General features: G+C 40.1%; 1 protein-coding gene across 2 annotated transcripts in view; it reads right to left on the reverse strand.

Annotated features, from left to right (window-relative positions):
- The window catches only part of RTN4IP1 (reticulon 4 interacting protein 1), a 45305-nt gene that overhangs the window by 21061 nt on the left and 8326 nt on the right, over positions 1 to 15918 (reverse strand). For both annotated transcript variants that reach the window (XM_081093842.1, XM_081093843.1), the window contains one exon: positions 2088 to 2136. In XM_081093842.1, coding sequence (XP_080949968.1) covers positions 2088 to 2136 — 49 coding nt within the window. The remainder of the gene's footprint in view (positions 1 to 2087; positions 2137 to 15918) is intronic.

Consider the following 15918-nt stretch of genomic DNA (forward strand, 5'->3'; position numbering starts at 1 on the left):
CAAGACACATAATTGTTTACCTTTTTCAGTTTTTAAATAAGTTGGTCCTCTTCCAAAATTGACCACTTTTAAAAAATATATCATCATGAATTCATGGATTTAAATATATTTGAAGGGTTTTGATCCATAATAATTACCATTATTACTGAAACTCAAAGTGTAACATCTTTGGGAGTTCCTTCAAGTTGACAGTTTCCTTACTATTTAATACATTCCATGCTCATTCATGTACATTTTGTGACCCAGATCTGTAATCTGCCATTTCTCCAAAAGCCCTGCTTTCCTTTAAGGAGCAAAGATATTTCACGAGACAGCTTTGCATACACCAGTACACAAAATATGTTGAGTTCATATTGATACTTCCTATTCAAATTCAAGACTACAAAGCTTTCCAACATTTCTTATACAAGACATCCACAAAGTAACTCATATATTAAACCACTGGAAAGATTAACACTTCCTTCTACATTAGAAAATTTCCTTCTTAGAAGGGCAAGCTGAAATTACAGTGAATTTACTGAACCTACCTTTCCCTCAGGCTTTTAAGAAAAAATAATTTATGTGAATTTAGAAATTCATGAAATAATAATCTTTCTATTGACAAAATAAAGTCATCTTACATTTTTAAAAGAAACTGAAGGAAGCACAAAGAAACGGAGAGATTCTGTGCTCATGCATTAGGATCAATATTGTTAAAATGTCCTTATTACCTCAAGTAATCTATGGATTCAATGCAATCCTTATCAAAATTCCAATGGCATTTTTCACAGAAATAAAGCAAAAAACCTTAAAATTTGTATGGAACCACAAAAGACCCCTAGTAACCAAAGCAACACTGAGAAAAAAGAACAAAGCTAGAGGTATCATACACCCCAATTTCAAACTATGTAACAAAGCTACAGTAATAATAATAATAAAACAAAACAAAACAGCATGGTACTGGCAGAAAAACAAACACAGTCCAATGGAACAGAATTGAGAGTCTAAAAATAAACCCACACATATATGAACAACTAATTTACAACAAAGGAGCCGAGAATATACAATAGAGAAGAAAAGTCCCTTCAATAAAGGGTGTTGGGAAAACTGGACAGCCACATCCAAAAGAATAAACTAGACCACTATCTTATACCATACACAAAAATGAACTCAAAATGGAGTAAAGACTTGAAAGATCTGAAACCATAAAATACATAGAAGAAATCATAGGCATTAAGCCTCTGGACATTGGTTTTAGTGATGATTTTGTGGATTTGACTCAAATAGCAAGGGAAACAAAACAAAAATAAACAAATGGGACCATATAAAAAATACAAAGCTTCTGCACAGCAATGGGAATTATCAACAACAAAAAGGCAAGCAACTGAATAGGAGAAATATTTGCAAATGATATATCTGATAAGAAGGTAATATCCGAAATATATAAAGAACTCATATAATTCAACAACCAAAATAAGAAAAACAACCAACCAACTAAAAACTACATATACAATGGAATACTACTCAGCCATAAAAAAGACAGTATTGCATTCGTAATAACATAAATGGGTCTTGAGGATATTATGCTAAGTGAAATAAATCAGACATAAAAAGAACAAAAACTGTATTATTTCATTCACATGTGAAATATACAACAAAAAATAAACAAACAAAACAAAACAAAAACTAGGAACCATAGAACAGTGGTTACCAGAGGGGAAGAGGTGAGGGGAGGCCAAATGGGTAAAAGGGGCTAAATAGATGGTGATGGATGGAATCTAAACTTTTGGTGGTGGTGAGCACTCTAATTAATATATATATATACTGAATTATAATGTTGCACACCTGAAACTTAAATAGTATTAACCAATGTTATCTAAAACAAACAAACCAACAAAAAAAAACCCTAGCAGGCTTAAATAGTTAATGTTTGTAAACTGCTAGCATACTATATGTGGCTCAAAATAAGTCTTAAACTATCATCACCTCCATCATCATCAATCAGTCTCATTATTTCTCTTGTTAATGTATTAATTCTACTACAACAAAAAACCCTAGAGCAGCACATATAAATCTCTTTTCAAAATTAAAAGAAAACAATTGTTTACCTGTATAGCAAAAGTACCAACTCCACCTGAAGCACCCAAGATTAAAACACTGCAATGCAAAAGAAACTACAATTAATGAGAACATTAAGCCAATAAAACTGGGTAAATAAACAAGATGTTTTCACCATGCAACTGGCTCAAAGATAAACAATCCCAAAAGCAAATAAAGTTATTCAGCTTCCCAAGATTCTATTACACAAGGATTTTTATTTTAAATACACCAGTAAGCTATAAGTACTTCAAGTTAGACATTCTATAAACTCTTTACCAAGAATACCAAATACCAAAACTATCAATAATTTGTCTTTTTTAAAGAAGCTCAGATGGCTCTTGGTAACACCTGACTTACAATTTTTCTAAGTTAAAATCACCATGGCTTTCTCTGTAAGAGAGAGAGCTCTGGGACCCTTTTTAGTGTGTTAGAGTAGACTCAGTTGCTCTCTAAGAAAAATACATTCTTGACCACATTCCAGCCAAAGTGGAATAAACATCTTTTGTTCACACATGTCCCGTCAAGCTCATCGACTTTCATAAATGGAAATCTCAGCCTCAATTTGGCTTCCTGTTAAAGCAGATGAATCTGTCCTATCAGCACAAACATTCTTGTGCTCCAGTTGTTACCATGTTTGATTACTGTAGCCCACCTGCAACTCTAGACCAAGGGTGTACATCAGGAAGAGTATGGCTGAGTGAGAGTGGGAGGGGGAAGGGTGTGAACCCTCTGAAATTGTGAATAGACTAAAACAATGAACAAAATTTGGTATGATTATGCATATGTATGTGCACTGGGGAGAGGAACCCAGACCTATTATCAATTTCCCTAAGAAATGAACCCAAAAAGAACCTCACTATTCAAGAATCACTGCTTTACATACTCCTACTAAATTTTATTCTTGACTTAATCCAGGGCACCAGTGCATTACCTTTTTTAGACTGCAGTTTCAGGCCCCCAGACAATTGTTTGTACTGAACTGCACTTTGATGTTATGCTACCAATATAGGCTGAGGGACATTATAGTGACAGTTGGACTTTTAATACTTTAGCTAAGGCAGTGGTTCTCAACCTTCTAGCCCTTTAAATACAGTTCCTCATGTTGTGACCCAACCATAAAATTATTTTCGTTGCTATTTCATAACTGTAATGTTGCTACTGTTATGAATCGTAATGTAAATATCTGATATGCAGGATGGTCTTAGGCGACCCCTGTGAAAGGGTTGTTCGACCGCCAAAGGGGTCGCCACCCACAGATTGAGAACCGCTGAGCTAAGGAGATACTGTTGAAGAAATTCTTCATGAGAATTCTCTTCAAGAGTGCCTATAAAAAACATTTTTCTGAAGATTAAGTGGTGGGAGTAGCTGTGCTTCTATTTGTCATGACATATTGTATAACTGCTAGTTGTGGGTCCCTCTTTGCCTTGGCTGCTAGGAAGTATGGAGAATTTTGCTGCCAGTCTCTAGCAAGTACACCAGAACTTAGAACATGTATTCTGTCTACAATCTTAACCCTCATTTCATTTTAGTTTTTTCTCTCTTACCCAAATTACAGAAGGCTGGTTGTCATGCATTAGATCAAGCATATCAAACTCAAAGGCTAACATGGGCCAAATAAACAAGGTTTAAGTTTATGTGGGACGCAAAAAAACAAAAGTTCCAATTTTCATAGAAATGTAGGCTTATTTCCATAGAGACATGCTGAATACAAAGGGCTGAAATAAATGAGCAGTCATTAACATAAAGTAATAAGAACATTTTAATAAAAATTAATATTTTCTCTTGAACATTAACTTACCAGACACTGAATAACTGGACAAATTAATAAGCGTAACACAAATAAACCTATTTTTCTTGTTCTCCAAAAGTGAACTATTTCCTGTTGCGCACACCAAACAAGTCAGTCCAAGACTAATGATGTGGCAATTGGCTACTAAAATATTCGCTGCTAGTATTAGTGGAGAGAAATGGTGCGCCTGCGAGTAAGGTGCATAAGGGTAAAATCATTCACGATTACCCTCTTATTGTGGCCCATTCTTATAGAAAGGTAATTGGTCAAACTCTCATTTAAGTTCTTCACAATCTAATCTTCATCTGAATTCTGACCCCTCTCACTATTTCCTGAACATAACTCTCAGCAACATGATTATAGTAATCAGTCATTAGCGAACATTGTAGTTTGTTATTAATAATTATGACAGGATATTTTAAAAATTAAGTTACAAAATTCTTATTAAAATGTTTCTAACATACCATTATATTGGCCGGGGCGCAAGTCTGACATGCTTGCTTTAGATCTTAAAAGTTACTAGTAAAGTTTCTGAGCCAGCTGTTCCCTTTAAAGTTAATATCATTAAATGTAATTTTAAAAGTCTCCTTATAAATTTATTTCTTCCAGAGTTACATTTAAATTCACTAAATTATAAAAAGAAGAAACTTTAAAGATCAACTCCTCTAAAATCCCTCAATTTGCACATTTAATCGCTTTAGTACTTAAACGAAGGGAAAAAGCATTAACACTGCCTCACTGATACATCCCAAGATTAATTCATTCACAATTACCCTCTTATTGTGGCCCATTCTTATAGAAAGGTAATTGGGCAAACTCTCATTTAAGTTCTTCACAATCTAATCTTCATCTGAATTCTGACCCCTCTCACTATTTCCTGAACAGAACTCTCAGCCACTCTGGGTCCCTCACTTCTTACCTCAAGTCCCATGCACATGAGCTCACTCCTCAGGCTCTCAAATGCCTTCACTATCTGCTAACGTCTCCCCTTCCTCTGAAGGCTCAAGCCCCAGTTTTCCTGCACAATACCCCTGAGATAGCCCCAAACCTGATACCCATGCCACTGCATCTGGCATTTGTCACATTGCTCATTTTCATTCATTCACTTGTTTCCCAAGCGACTCTGCAAGGTTTTGAGAACAGAGATCTCACATTATGCCCAAGCACTGGGCATACCACCCTAGATGCAGCAGGCACAATGGGGGTGGGAGTGGGGGTGGGGTGGTTACTGAGCAAAAAAGAAAAAAGAGAGAAAAAACTCATGGACAACAGTGTGGTGATTGCAGGGTGGAGAGAGTGGAGGGAGGTGGAAGAGGGTATAGAGGGGATAAATGGTGATGGACAGAGACTTGACTTTGGGTGGTGAACACACAATACAGTGTACAGGAAAAAAATCTAAATTAGCATTATATCCTACAATTAAGGCAATAATTGCTATTGCCCAAATGAATAAGTCACCTGGCTATTTGAAAAACTGCATTAAAGTTTATTCCAGTAAAGAAAAGGGCTTTAAATAATTTTTAATTCTCTCTCTGAGAATGCTGGATTTAAGAGGATGCCAAATATAATGGTTGCTTAAGGATCCAACTGCCACACATGCCTCTGACCTCATTATTGTCAGTTTATCGCTTCCCTATAATTCTTGATCCAAAGCAGTATCATTCCTCCAAATTAAAATGCAAAAACGTGTTTCTCAGCAGTGGTTGGCAGAAGAGGGAGAGCTGCAATAGCAGCTTCAGTTCTGGACATTGCCACTTGATGGCACCCTAGTGCAAAACAGGAAAGGAGCAAGCCCACTGAGGTCTACATACCATTAGCTTGTAAAGAAGCCCTGGGGACACATCATTCTCTGGTCCTGCAAACTCCATGTTCTGTGCAGGTTCAACCAGGGCCCGTACTTTGCTTCAAACAAAGAAAGTCCCACAAAGGGACAGCAGGCAAAATAAATTTTCAAGCCAGCACTAAGTCAGTTGATTCTCTACAGTGCGAAGTCCTGTGGCTAACTAACTATTCTCGTTGTACTCTTCAAAGCACTCTCACTACAAAGAGAACGCACTGCTGTGCTTACCCCCAGCTGCCCTTCACTATGTGCTGTACCTGGAATACTTTCTACCCAGTAGCTACAACGGTTATAATATATACTCAAACCTCATTAAGTAGAAGCCTGTTATAGTAAAGAAAGGTGTGCTGTATTGCTTAGTTGTTTATACAGAGCAAGTGCCAGGAAATACTCTATTTGCAAAAAGCACTATAATTCAAAATTGCCAAGATTTTTTATCGCATTTCTCTCATACTTCCTAAGTCCACAGATAGAGCTTCTTTTGAAGTCAGTGGGAATTATACTGTGGCAGATTTATAAAATATGGGCAAAAGTATGAGTAATTATTACACTGCTTATGTATTCTTAAACCCTAAAATCTAATTTTATGTCATTTCTGTCCAACTTCTGAATTCTCCCTAAAATACATTAAGACGCTAATGCAATATAGATTTTTCTGACTGAGTCATTTTTTATTTAGCATTTCGGCACATATGTCTTCTACAATCACGTTTTTCAGTATTATATGAGGCAAGGATAGCAACACCCTAATTGCCTTACAAATAAAAAATATATGAAATATACTACAAAATAGCAAGAGATCCAGCAGTACGGAATCATCTTTCAAACTTCTATATTCTGGATTAGCCCCAGCAAGCTCTGAAAGCCAGGGCCGGGCACCTAGAAACCTGAGGTCTAGTCCCAAGTCTCCCACTGACTATCTAAGCCTCAGATTCATCACCTGTGAAATGATGATCATGAAGGTGTACTATAGGAGTCAAGGAAAAAGAAAGAATTGGTGTCTTCAATCTAATTTAAGCTTATGTTTAGTTTCTCTGCCTTTCTAACACAGAAGCAAATGACCTGCACAATTCCCCTCAGACCACACCCTTGTGGGAGGAAACAACCACATCATAAGAGCAGAGTGCCCTTTATTAAGTCCTAATGGCTCAGAAACAAAGGATGATTTAAATATGGCTAAATCTTCCAACAGTAGAAACAACTGGTCTTTCAAAAATAAGGATGATGCTCTAGCTGGTTTGGCTCTGTGGAAAGAGCATCAGCCTGTGGACTAAAGGGTCCCAGGTTTGATTCTGGTCAAGGGCATGTACCTTGGTTGCAGGCTGGATCCCCAGCCCTGGTTGGGATGTGTGCAAAGGCAACCAATCAATGTGTCTCTCTCACACTGACATTTCTCTCTCTCCGTCTCTCTCTCTCTCCTTATCAATCTCTCCAAAAATCAGTAGAAAAATATCTTCAGGTGAAGATTTAAAAAAAAAAAAAGGTGATACTGAAAGTGTATCATTTTATTTTTCAGACACTTCTTTTTAATCTGAGCAGGGGACAGAGTGGGGGGGACGAGTGAAAGATAGCAAAGTATATCATAACTAGAGGCCCAGTGCACGAAGTTCATGTACAGGGGAGGGAGAGTTCCTCAGCCTGGCCTACACCCTCTCACAATCCGGGACCCCTCAGGGGATGTCCAGCAGTCAGACATCCCTCTTGCAATCCAGGACCACTGACTCCTAACTGCTCACCTGCCTGCCTGCCTGATCACCCCTAACCACTCGCCTGCCTGCCTGATTGCCCCTAACTGCTTCTGCCTTGGCCCCCGCCACAGTGGCTTCGTCCGGAAGGACATCCAGAATGATGTCCAGAAGGTCATTTGGCTATCTGGTCTAATTAGCATATTATGTTTTTATTATTATAGATCTGCCAAATGGATGCCCTGAAGTGAGTTAGAAACCCAATCTGAATAAGTGGAATATAGCTACAAAACAAATCAACCAAACATGACTGAAACAGCCTGGACTTGTGTGTCCTTCTTTTATGCCTCAGTAATTCATATAGACACATTCCCCAAGTTATAGAAGAGTTCATGTGTGAATTAGTTTGGAACTTTAAACAAATTTTCCCATGAAAACAAAGCTATTTATACATCTTGGCAAGGTGCCCAGGGTAGCAGTTTAAAAAGGTTTAGTTAACCCATAATGGAACAAGAACCTCATACAAAGTATAACAATGATTCTGTGGGAAATGTATTCAGAATTAACTCAGGGTACTGGGAACACATCTCCCCAAATAGGATAGGCAGTGGGAACTGGTTCCTTCAATCTGGTACAGGATGGAGGAAGAGAGAAGAGGGCAGGATCATTTAGGATGCAACAATAGGGTGGATGAGAGAGAAGTGATGTGGCCAGAGAAGGATTTACCATCGAGCTGATGGGGTTCAGGACAAGCAATCTCAAAATATGGCACCTTAGCATATTGAATAGTTTAAGCTGAAGGTATCGCTCATATATACGTGAGGTATACATGCTAATAAACTTCTATTGGTTTTCCTCTCGTCAATCTTTTATTCCAGGGTTCTCAGCAGAAAACTCAGAAGGGTAGAGTGAAAATGATTTTTCCTCTCCTACTAATCACAATCAGTTAAAAGTTCTGTCTCTTCACTCCTACAGTACGTTATACTTCCCCTCTTTTCAGATGACACTAGACTGGGCTAAAGGAAAATTGATTTAAAAACACATTTGCTTTTGGTTTAATGGGAAATACTGATGTGTTCTTGTAACTTCTGAATAGAGTTGTTATAGGCTATCTTGACAGAAGGATGCGGAAAGCGTTCAGAACAGGCTCCCCAAGATGTGCCATTGTGGTATGTGGATTATTTTGTGCTGGAAACAATCAAGAACCTTCAGGCTTAAGAAAAATTTTTATCTCCCCTTTAAAGAACTTAAATTAGGGATCTTGCCCAGCATTATTACCAGAAATAACTGTTTATGACCTATCTCTAAGGTAGGGTAAACTTCTAATTACTGAATATCCAAATGACCTTCCTCCTCTCTGAAGCCCCAAGGTGACTTACCTCGTCCCTAGCTCAGAATGCCATTTATAGCTCATTTTAACTTTCTGTCTCTGAACCTCTCATGTATGTGCGATCTTGGACTCTCATGTATATGGGGTTCCCATACATATCCTATCTAATAATAGACAAAGATTCAAATTGACCATACCTCTCTATGCCTACTATTGGCTAATCAGAACGATATGCAAATTAACCACTAACAAAGATGGTGGTTAATTTGCATACGTAGGCACAAAGAGGAGGAGCGAAGAATGAAGGCAGCTCCAGCCGGAGCAGTGAGGGGCTTGAAGGCGGCTCCGGCAGGAGCGAAGGCCTGGGTCCCAGGTGCTGGAGGAAAACCAGTGCTGGCAGCCAGGGGAAGGGAAAGCCTATTGCACGAATCTTTTCGTGCAACAGGCCTCTAGTATATATATAATTAAACTTGATTATTTTCTCTTGCTAATCTGTCTCATGTCAATTTGATTAGCAGATCAGCCAAAAGAACCTAGACGGGTAGAGGAAAGTCTCTTCCTCCCCATAATGGCTTCCAGGAATATTCCTACTTCCCACTAATAATATGTCTACACAAATATATTGCTGGGGGTCCTCTCAGGGCCCAAAGCTTAAGCTTCACTGGCTATGTAGGAGAGGGAAAATATCTTTTTTACCCTACCCTTTGAAGTTCCTGGCTGGGGCCCCGGTAAAAAATGACAACACAATAAGGCACTATGAAATTTTATTATGAAAATGATTAAGGACCATTGTACCTAGCATTAGATTATGAAAGCAATGAAAAAGGACATGGTCAAATAAGGTTTGAGATGCACAGAACCAGAAGTTAGTCTGTAGAAAGTCCTTACAATTAAAAGACATCACAAATCTAAACCTAAGTCAGCCTGCATCTATGGGAAATGCATCGCTGCCAAGGAAACATAAAAGCAATCACAATCCTCCAATTCAGCTTTCACTAGCTTACCCTATCCTAGAAAGCAGGACCCCTGAGCCTCACCAATCACTGACCTCCTCACCAATCACTGCGCTTCCATGTTGCCTTTTCTAACTTCTACAAAACATGCTCTTGTCCAAAATCCCTGGGAAAGAGTGCCCCACTGCTTGTGAGGCACTGACTTCCCCCAATGCATGGAATGCCTTCCCCTGAATAAAGAACATCAAACTGGTTACTAAATTGTATTACTTTTGCTATTTGACACCACTATAGGGAAGACATCAACGACAATTAGTTAATGACGGTTGTCGGTTAAAATGCAAAGGTATGTTAGGCTTATTCACTGCAGGAGAAAACTTCAAATGCCTCACAATCTATAGCTCATATATTAAAGAAATTTTAAAGATGTTTTTCCAAATTTGACAATCCTAAACTTTACATGACACGAACATAAAGAGTTGTACAGTGGAATGGAAAGGAGCAGGGTTTGTAAATGATTATCAGATTTTGGCTCAAGGTAAATCAGTTAACTGACATTAGGAATCTATAGGAAGCCAGGTGATAAGTTAGTCTTGTTTCGCTCAAGTTGAATTTCAGATACAAAGGGGACGTGGGTAGAGAAGTGGGGGTTATAAACATAAATCTGCAAGTTACCAAAATATATAGAAGTGGGAGTAGATGAGATAATCCTGGGATACAGGAATGATGGACTAGGACACAGGGAAAAGAGTAACAGGAAGAAAGGGGAAGGGTAGGCTTTAAAAATGATAAGAACTGGTCAAAAAGGTGAAAGGAAAATTATAGGAGCCTGGTGTCCCTGAAACCATGGGAAAAGTGAGTTTTAAGGAAGTGGTCAATGGTGCCAGATACTTCAGAGTTCAAATTGTAAGAACTGAAAAGGCCCTAGCTGGTTTGGTTCAGTGGCTAGAGCATCAGCCTGAGGACTGAAAAGTCCAGAGTTCAATTCCAGTCAAGGGTACATGCCCGAGTTGTGGGCTAGATCCCCAGTAGGGGGCATGCAGGAGGCAGCCGACCAATGATTCTCTCTCATCATTGATGTTTCCATCTCTCTCTTCTTCTCCCTTCCTCTCTGAAATCAGTTGTATATATATATATATATATATATATATATATATATATATATATATATATATATATGAAAATTATCATTGTGTTGGTGACTTAGTCAGCTATGACCCCATGAGAACAGCTGCAGTTGAATGGCAAGGCTGGAAGCTAATTATGGTGCATTGAAAAATAAGTGACTTCTATACTTCACAAGATAGTTAGCCTGCCACCTAAAAAACGAATCTGCAAAACACAAATTTCCAGGAAAAAGTCTTCTACTAATTCATTTAGCTGAGTCCTGCAGCTTCTAGAAGAGCAGTCCAGGGGTAGAGGCCAGATTCATTTGCATCACACTGGCCAGGCCAGAGCCTCCACTCTCCCTCTCCTCCTCTTCCAAACCCCACAATTTCTTTCAGCAAGTAAAATGCAAGAATTTCTTTCTCCTCCCATTGCCCCTCTAACTATACAACCTAGTCAAGTGCAAATAAAAACCCAAAGTCCACAGGGGTGGTGCAAATAGAGAGGGGAGAAACAGGTGGGTGGTGGGGTGAATAACAGGCAGGTGAAGGCATCTGAAAAAAGGAAGCTTTTATGATTACCGATATAAGCATATTGGGGAAGAGGGGTAAATCCAGTGTTTTTAAGTTTGAGCCTAATTTTATAAACAGAATTAATCAGATACCTAATTTAACCTTACTTGACAAAATATGACTGTCATGAAGCCTGATATCAAAGGAAACAATGAAAAGCATTTCTAAATTCACTGCACTGAGTTTCAGGTACATAAAATTTAAAAGTGAAACTTATTTTGTGGAGGAGGAATTGTTCAGTTTCTAACACTTTCTAATACTTCCGTCTAACAGAGTAAAGTACAACTTTCCCAATAAGAGATGAATTTCAGACAGAGCATGAAATATTCAAGGTGGACCATGACACTACTAATAAATATAATCATCAAGTCAGACAGCTTTAAAAAATATCTAGTGTTGCCCAAGCCGGTTTGGCTTAGTGGATAGAACGTCGGCCTGCAGACTGAAGGGTCCCAGGTTCGATTCCAGTCACGGACATATGCCTGGGTTGCGGATTTGATTCCCAGAAGGGGACATGCAAGAGGCAGCCAAGCAATGATTCTCTCATCATTGATGTTTCTATCCCTCTCTCCCTCTCCCTCTCTGAAATCAATAAAAATATATTAAAAAATATATATCTAGTGTTAGCACTTTTAAAAAAATTTGTATTCATTTTAACAGCCCTAAGTTATCTATGTGTTCCTACTGAATAAATCATGAAGAAACTATGATGGGCAGGTAAGAAGGAAATCATTTCACCTGACATTTTCTAGTGATACCAAAGTGTGGGCAAAAATAACATTTTATATGACATTAATATTAAGTTATCCCCTTGGTTCACTGATGCTCAGTTGTTGCAAAAATTAATTATAAAACTAAAAGGAAAAGGTAAACACCATCAAACTCTTAGAAAGCGTTGTCTTAATTTCAAAATGCTGTTTGTCATTACTCCCAAGGTGCTAATGGGTGTTTTTATCATTGCTGGGTTTTGTTTTTTAATTAACTGGTTAGAAAAACAGACTTTACACACAATACAATATACAGATACTGTATTACAGAATTGTACCCCTGAAACCTATATAATTTTATTAATCAATGTCACCCTAATAAATTCAATAAAAAATAATAATGAAAATAAATACAGACTTTAAGTCCTTAATAACAAACACTGACCTGTTTTGTGCAAACTAAAGCGTGTCTTAATGCCGATAGCTAACAGAAAAAGAATTACTGCTTAGAGAAGTCCCTTTGGACTCTGGAACCTCTGGGTTTATGTATTGTAAAATCCCACTCTGGCAGTAATTTCTTCACATAGAAGTATTTTTCACAGTATTTTAAGGTACTTAATTAACTCTCTCATGTGTTTCTCACAAATAAGAAGTTGGAGAGGTAGGCTATTATTACCACCCATGTGTAGTAATTTCCATAACTAAAATTTCTTAGAGCACCAGGGCCAAGCTCTCACTGCCATTTGGAATAAAGGCATCCTAGGTTACCATGCATGCGGGAATATGGCAGAAGTCTATGATGTGAGCTAGTGAGGCTCTTCACAACAGATACACTCTGGTTTGGTTAACGTGTGACTAAATCAGTAAACAGACCCAACTCAATCCTCCTATCTAATAAAAGAGAAACATGGTAATTGGCGTACGACCGCTACGCTTCCCATTGGCTAATCAGGGCAATATGCAAATTAACTGCCAGCCAGGCAGCTTGAAACTAACATGAGGCTTGCTTGCTTCAGTGACAGAGGACTCCAACGTTCCCCGCCTGCCACTGCAGGCCTCTGAGCTGCAACTCTAAGCAACTATGTAACAAATATAGAAGCTAAACAAAACCCCAGAAACCTGCTTTAGTCTGCGGGCTTCAGCCAGCAGGATCGCAACATTGTAAGCAAAGGCCAGAAACCTACTTTCAGCAGCAGAGGCCTAAGAGCTGGAGCCAAGCCTCAAAGCTAAAGCTTGCCCAGAATAAAAAAAAGAAAAGAAAAAAAGGAGCGGTTGGGAGCTTCAGTCACCTCCAGCCTGAGAACAGCCTTCAGCCCCTCACCCAGACTGGCCAGGCTCCCCAGTGGGAACCCCCACCCTGAAGGGTGTGTGACCAGCTGCAAACAGCCATCATCCCCTCACCCAGGCTGGCCAGGCACCCAGTGGGGACCCCCACCCTGATCCAGGACACCCTTCAGGGCAAACCAGCCGGCACCCACCCGTGCACCAGGCCTCTACCCTATATAGTAAAAGGGTAATATGCCTCCCGGCACCGGGATCAGCATGACACAGGGCAGCGGCCAAACCCCCTGATCGCCCTGCGGCACTGTGTGTAACAGGGGGCGGGGCCACAACCTCCCTATCCACCCTGCTCTGTTTGTGACAGGGGAAGGCGCCCCAACCCCCTGATCAGCCCTGCTCTGTGCCTGATAGGGGGGAGCTCCCCAACCCCGATCACCCTGTGGCTCTGTGTGTGACAGGGTGTGGAGCCCCAACCCCCTGATCGACCCTGCTGTGTGTGACAGGGTGCGGCGCCCCAACCCGCCCGCCCCCCCCCAACGGGCCCTGCTCTGTGTGTGATGGGGTAGAGCTATAACCTCCCCATCGGCCCTGCCCTGAGTGTGAGAGTGGCGGCGCCCCAACCCCCTGATCAGCCCTGCTCTGTGGGTGATAGAGGGCGGCGCCCCAACCCCCTGATGGGCCCTGCTCTGTGCATGACAGGGGGCAGCGCCCCAACCCCGATTGACCCTGCTCTGTGTGTGACAGGGTACAGAGCCCCAACCCCCCTGATGGGCCCTGCTCTGTGAGTGACAGGGGGCAGTGCCCCAACCCCCTGATTGGCCCTGCTCTGTGCGTGACAGGGGGTGGCACCGCAACCTCCCCATCGACCCTGCCTTGAGTGTGACAGGGGACGGTGCCCCAACCCCCCAATCGACCCTACCCTGAGCGTGACTGAGGGTGGCATCACAACCTCCCGATCACCCTGCTCTGTGCATGACAAGGGGCGGCGCCCCAACTCCCCAATCGGCCCTGCTCTGAGCCCGACCAGGGGCTGCACCTAGGGATTGGGCCTGCCCTCTGCCACCCGGGAGCAGGCCTAAGCCAGCAGGTCGTTATCTCCTGAGGGGTCCCAGACTGCGAGAGAGCACAGGCCAGGCTGAGGGATCCCCCTCCCCCGCGAGTGCACAAATTTTTGTGCAGCAGGCCTCTAGTATAATATATAATCACCTTATAGGGGATAAAACTTTCCACTTCTCACAGCTCTCCTAACAACCTACACTGTCCTACATTCAGTACCTTGAAGGAAAGTGCGAAGAGACCATAGATAGCATCCATGTGGTTGCCTGATTAGTTAGCAGCAGAATGTACAATAGAACCCAGGGCTCTACTTCCCCAGTTCCAAACCATTATTGTTCAGATAAAAGATAACACAGTATCTAAGAATTACCCAGAAACCCAACAATAAAATCTGTGTATCTGAGAAGAGAGAGCTAGATCTGTTTCTAAATTGTTTTCTTCAGGGTACTAAATAAAAGTATGCCTGGAGAGCCCCAAACTAGCAAAAAGAATGACAGATCTTTAACCACATAGTCATGTGGGCATAGAAAGTATAATGCTTTTAAGGAAAAACAAAACAATAAAGCATCAGTGTTAATGCAGAGCCTACAATAATAATAAAGGTCTAAAAATCTTGAATAAGATTTTTGCAAGGTTATTAACCATGACAAGTCATTAGAAAAATCCACGTGGTCAAACTAATTTAATTTAAACAACGTGTTTAGCCAAAATGGCAACTTCAAGAATGATAAGCCTCAAAGCTTAAAAAATAAACATGGTTGACCTTTAGAATAAATATTTGCTTTGAATTCTACGATAAAGGGTAGCACCTCATTAGATGAATAGCCTTCACACTGTTTTCAGGAATACAGCTTTCATGAAATCCAATGCTCTGTAACTCAACACATTAAATGTAAAGTGCAATGTTTCACAACACCACGAGTATGAAATGGCACAGACTTCAGTTATTTTATCTGCACAATCCTTAGCAATCAAAAACTAAGTTATTGTAATTTATTAAAATTTGACCTATAGCTCTCTCCCTCATCACAACCACTAAATGGTTCTTAGTACCTAGTTCTCATCAGTTTTCCCTATGATATCAACTTTCTAAGATACAAAGAATATAATTTCATTGCTAATAACAGTAGCCACTATTTATTGAGTGCCTCCCATGTGTCACAACCTGTGCCACTAGTTTTAGTTGTATTATCTCATTAAAAACAAACTCACAGAGGAGAAGTGACCAAGTGGGCCACCCAGTTAGAAAGCAGCAGAAGCTGAATTTGAACTCAAGTTCATCAAAGATATTTCTACTCACTATTGTTGCTAACTTAAACAAGCATTACTTTCAAGGCCTTGAAGCACCAAGATTACCCTAAAGAGCACCAAGCATTGAGCTAAGAGAACTCAAGATTATTCAGCAGTGTTTTGCATTCTCTTTCTATCTGCTTTTCATAGACGTGCACAAGTATGAGAGGGCAACTCCTAGTAGAGGTAGGAAAAAAATACCTGCATCTTTCTTTAGAAATTATATAAA

The sequence above is a fragment of the Myotis nattereri genome, assembly GCF_964212035.1.
Source record: "Myotis nattereri genome assembly, chromosome: 6".
In the NCBI taxonomy this organism is placed as follows: Eukaryota; Metazoa; Chordata; class Mammalia; order Chiroptera; family Vespertilionidae; genus Myotis; species Myotis nattereri.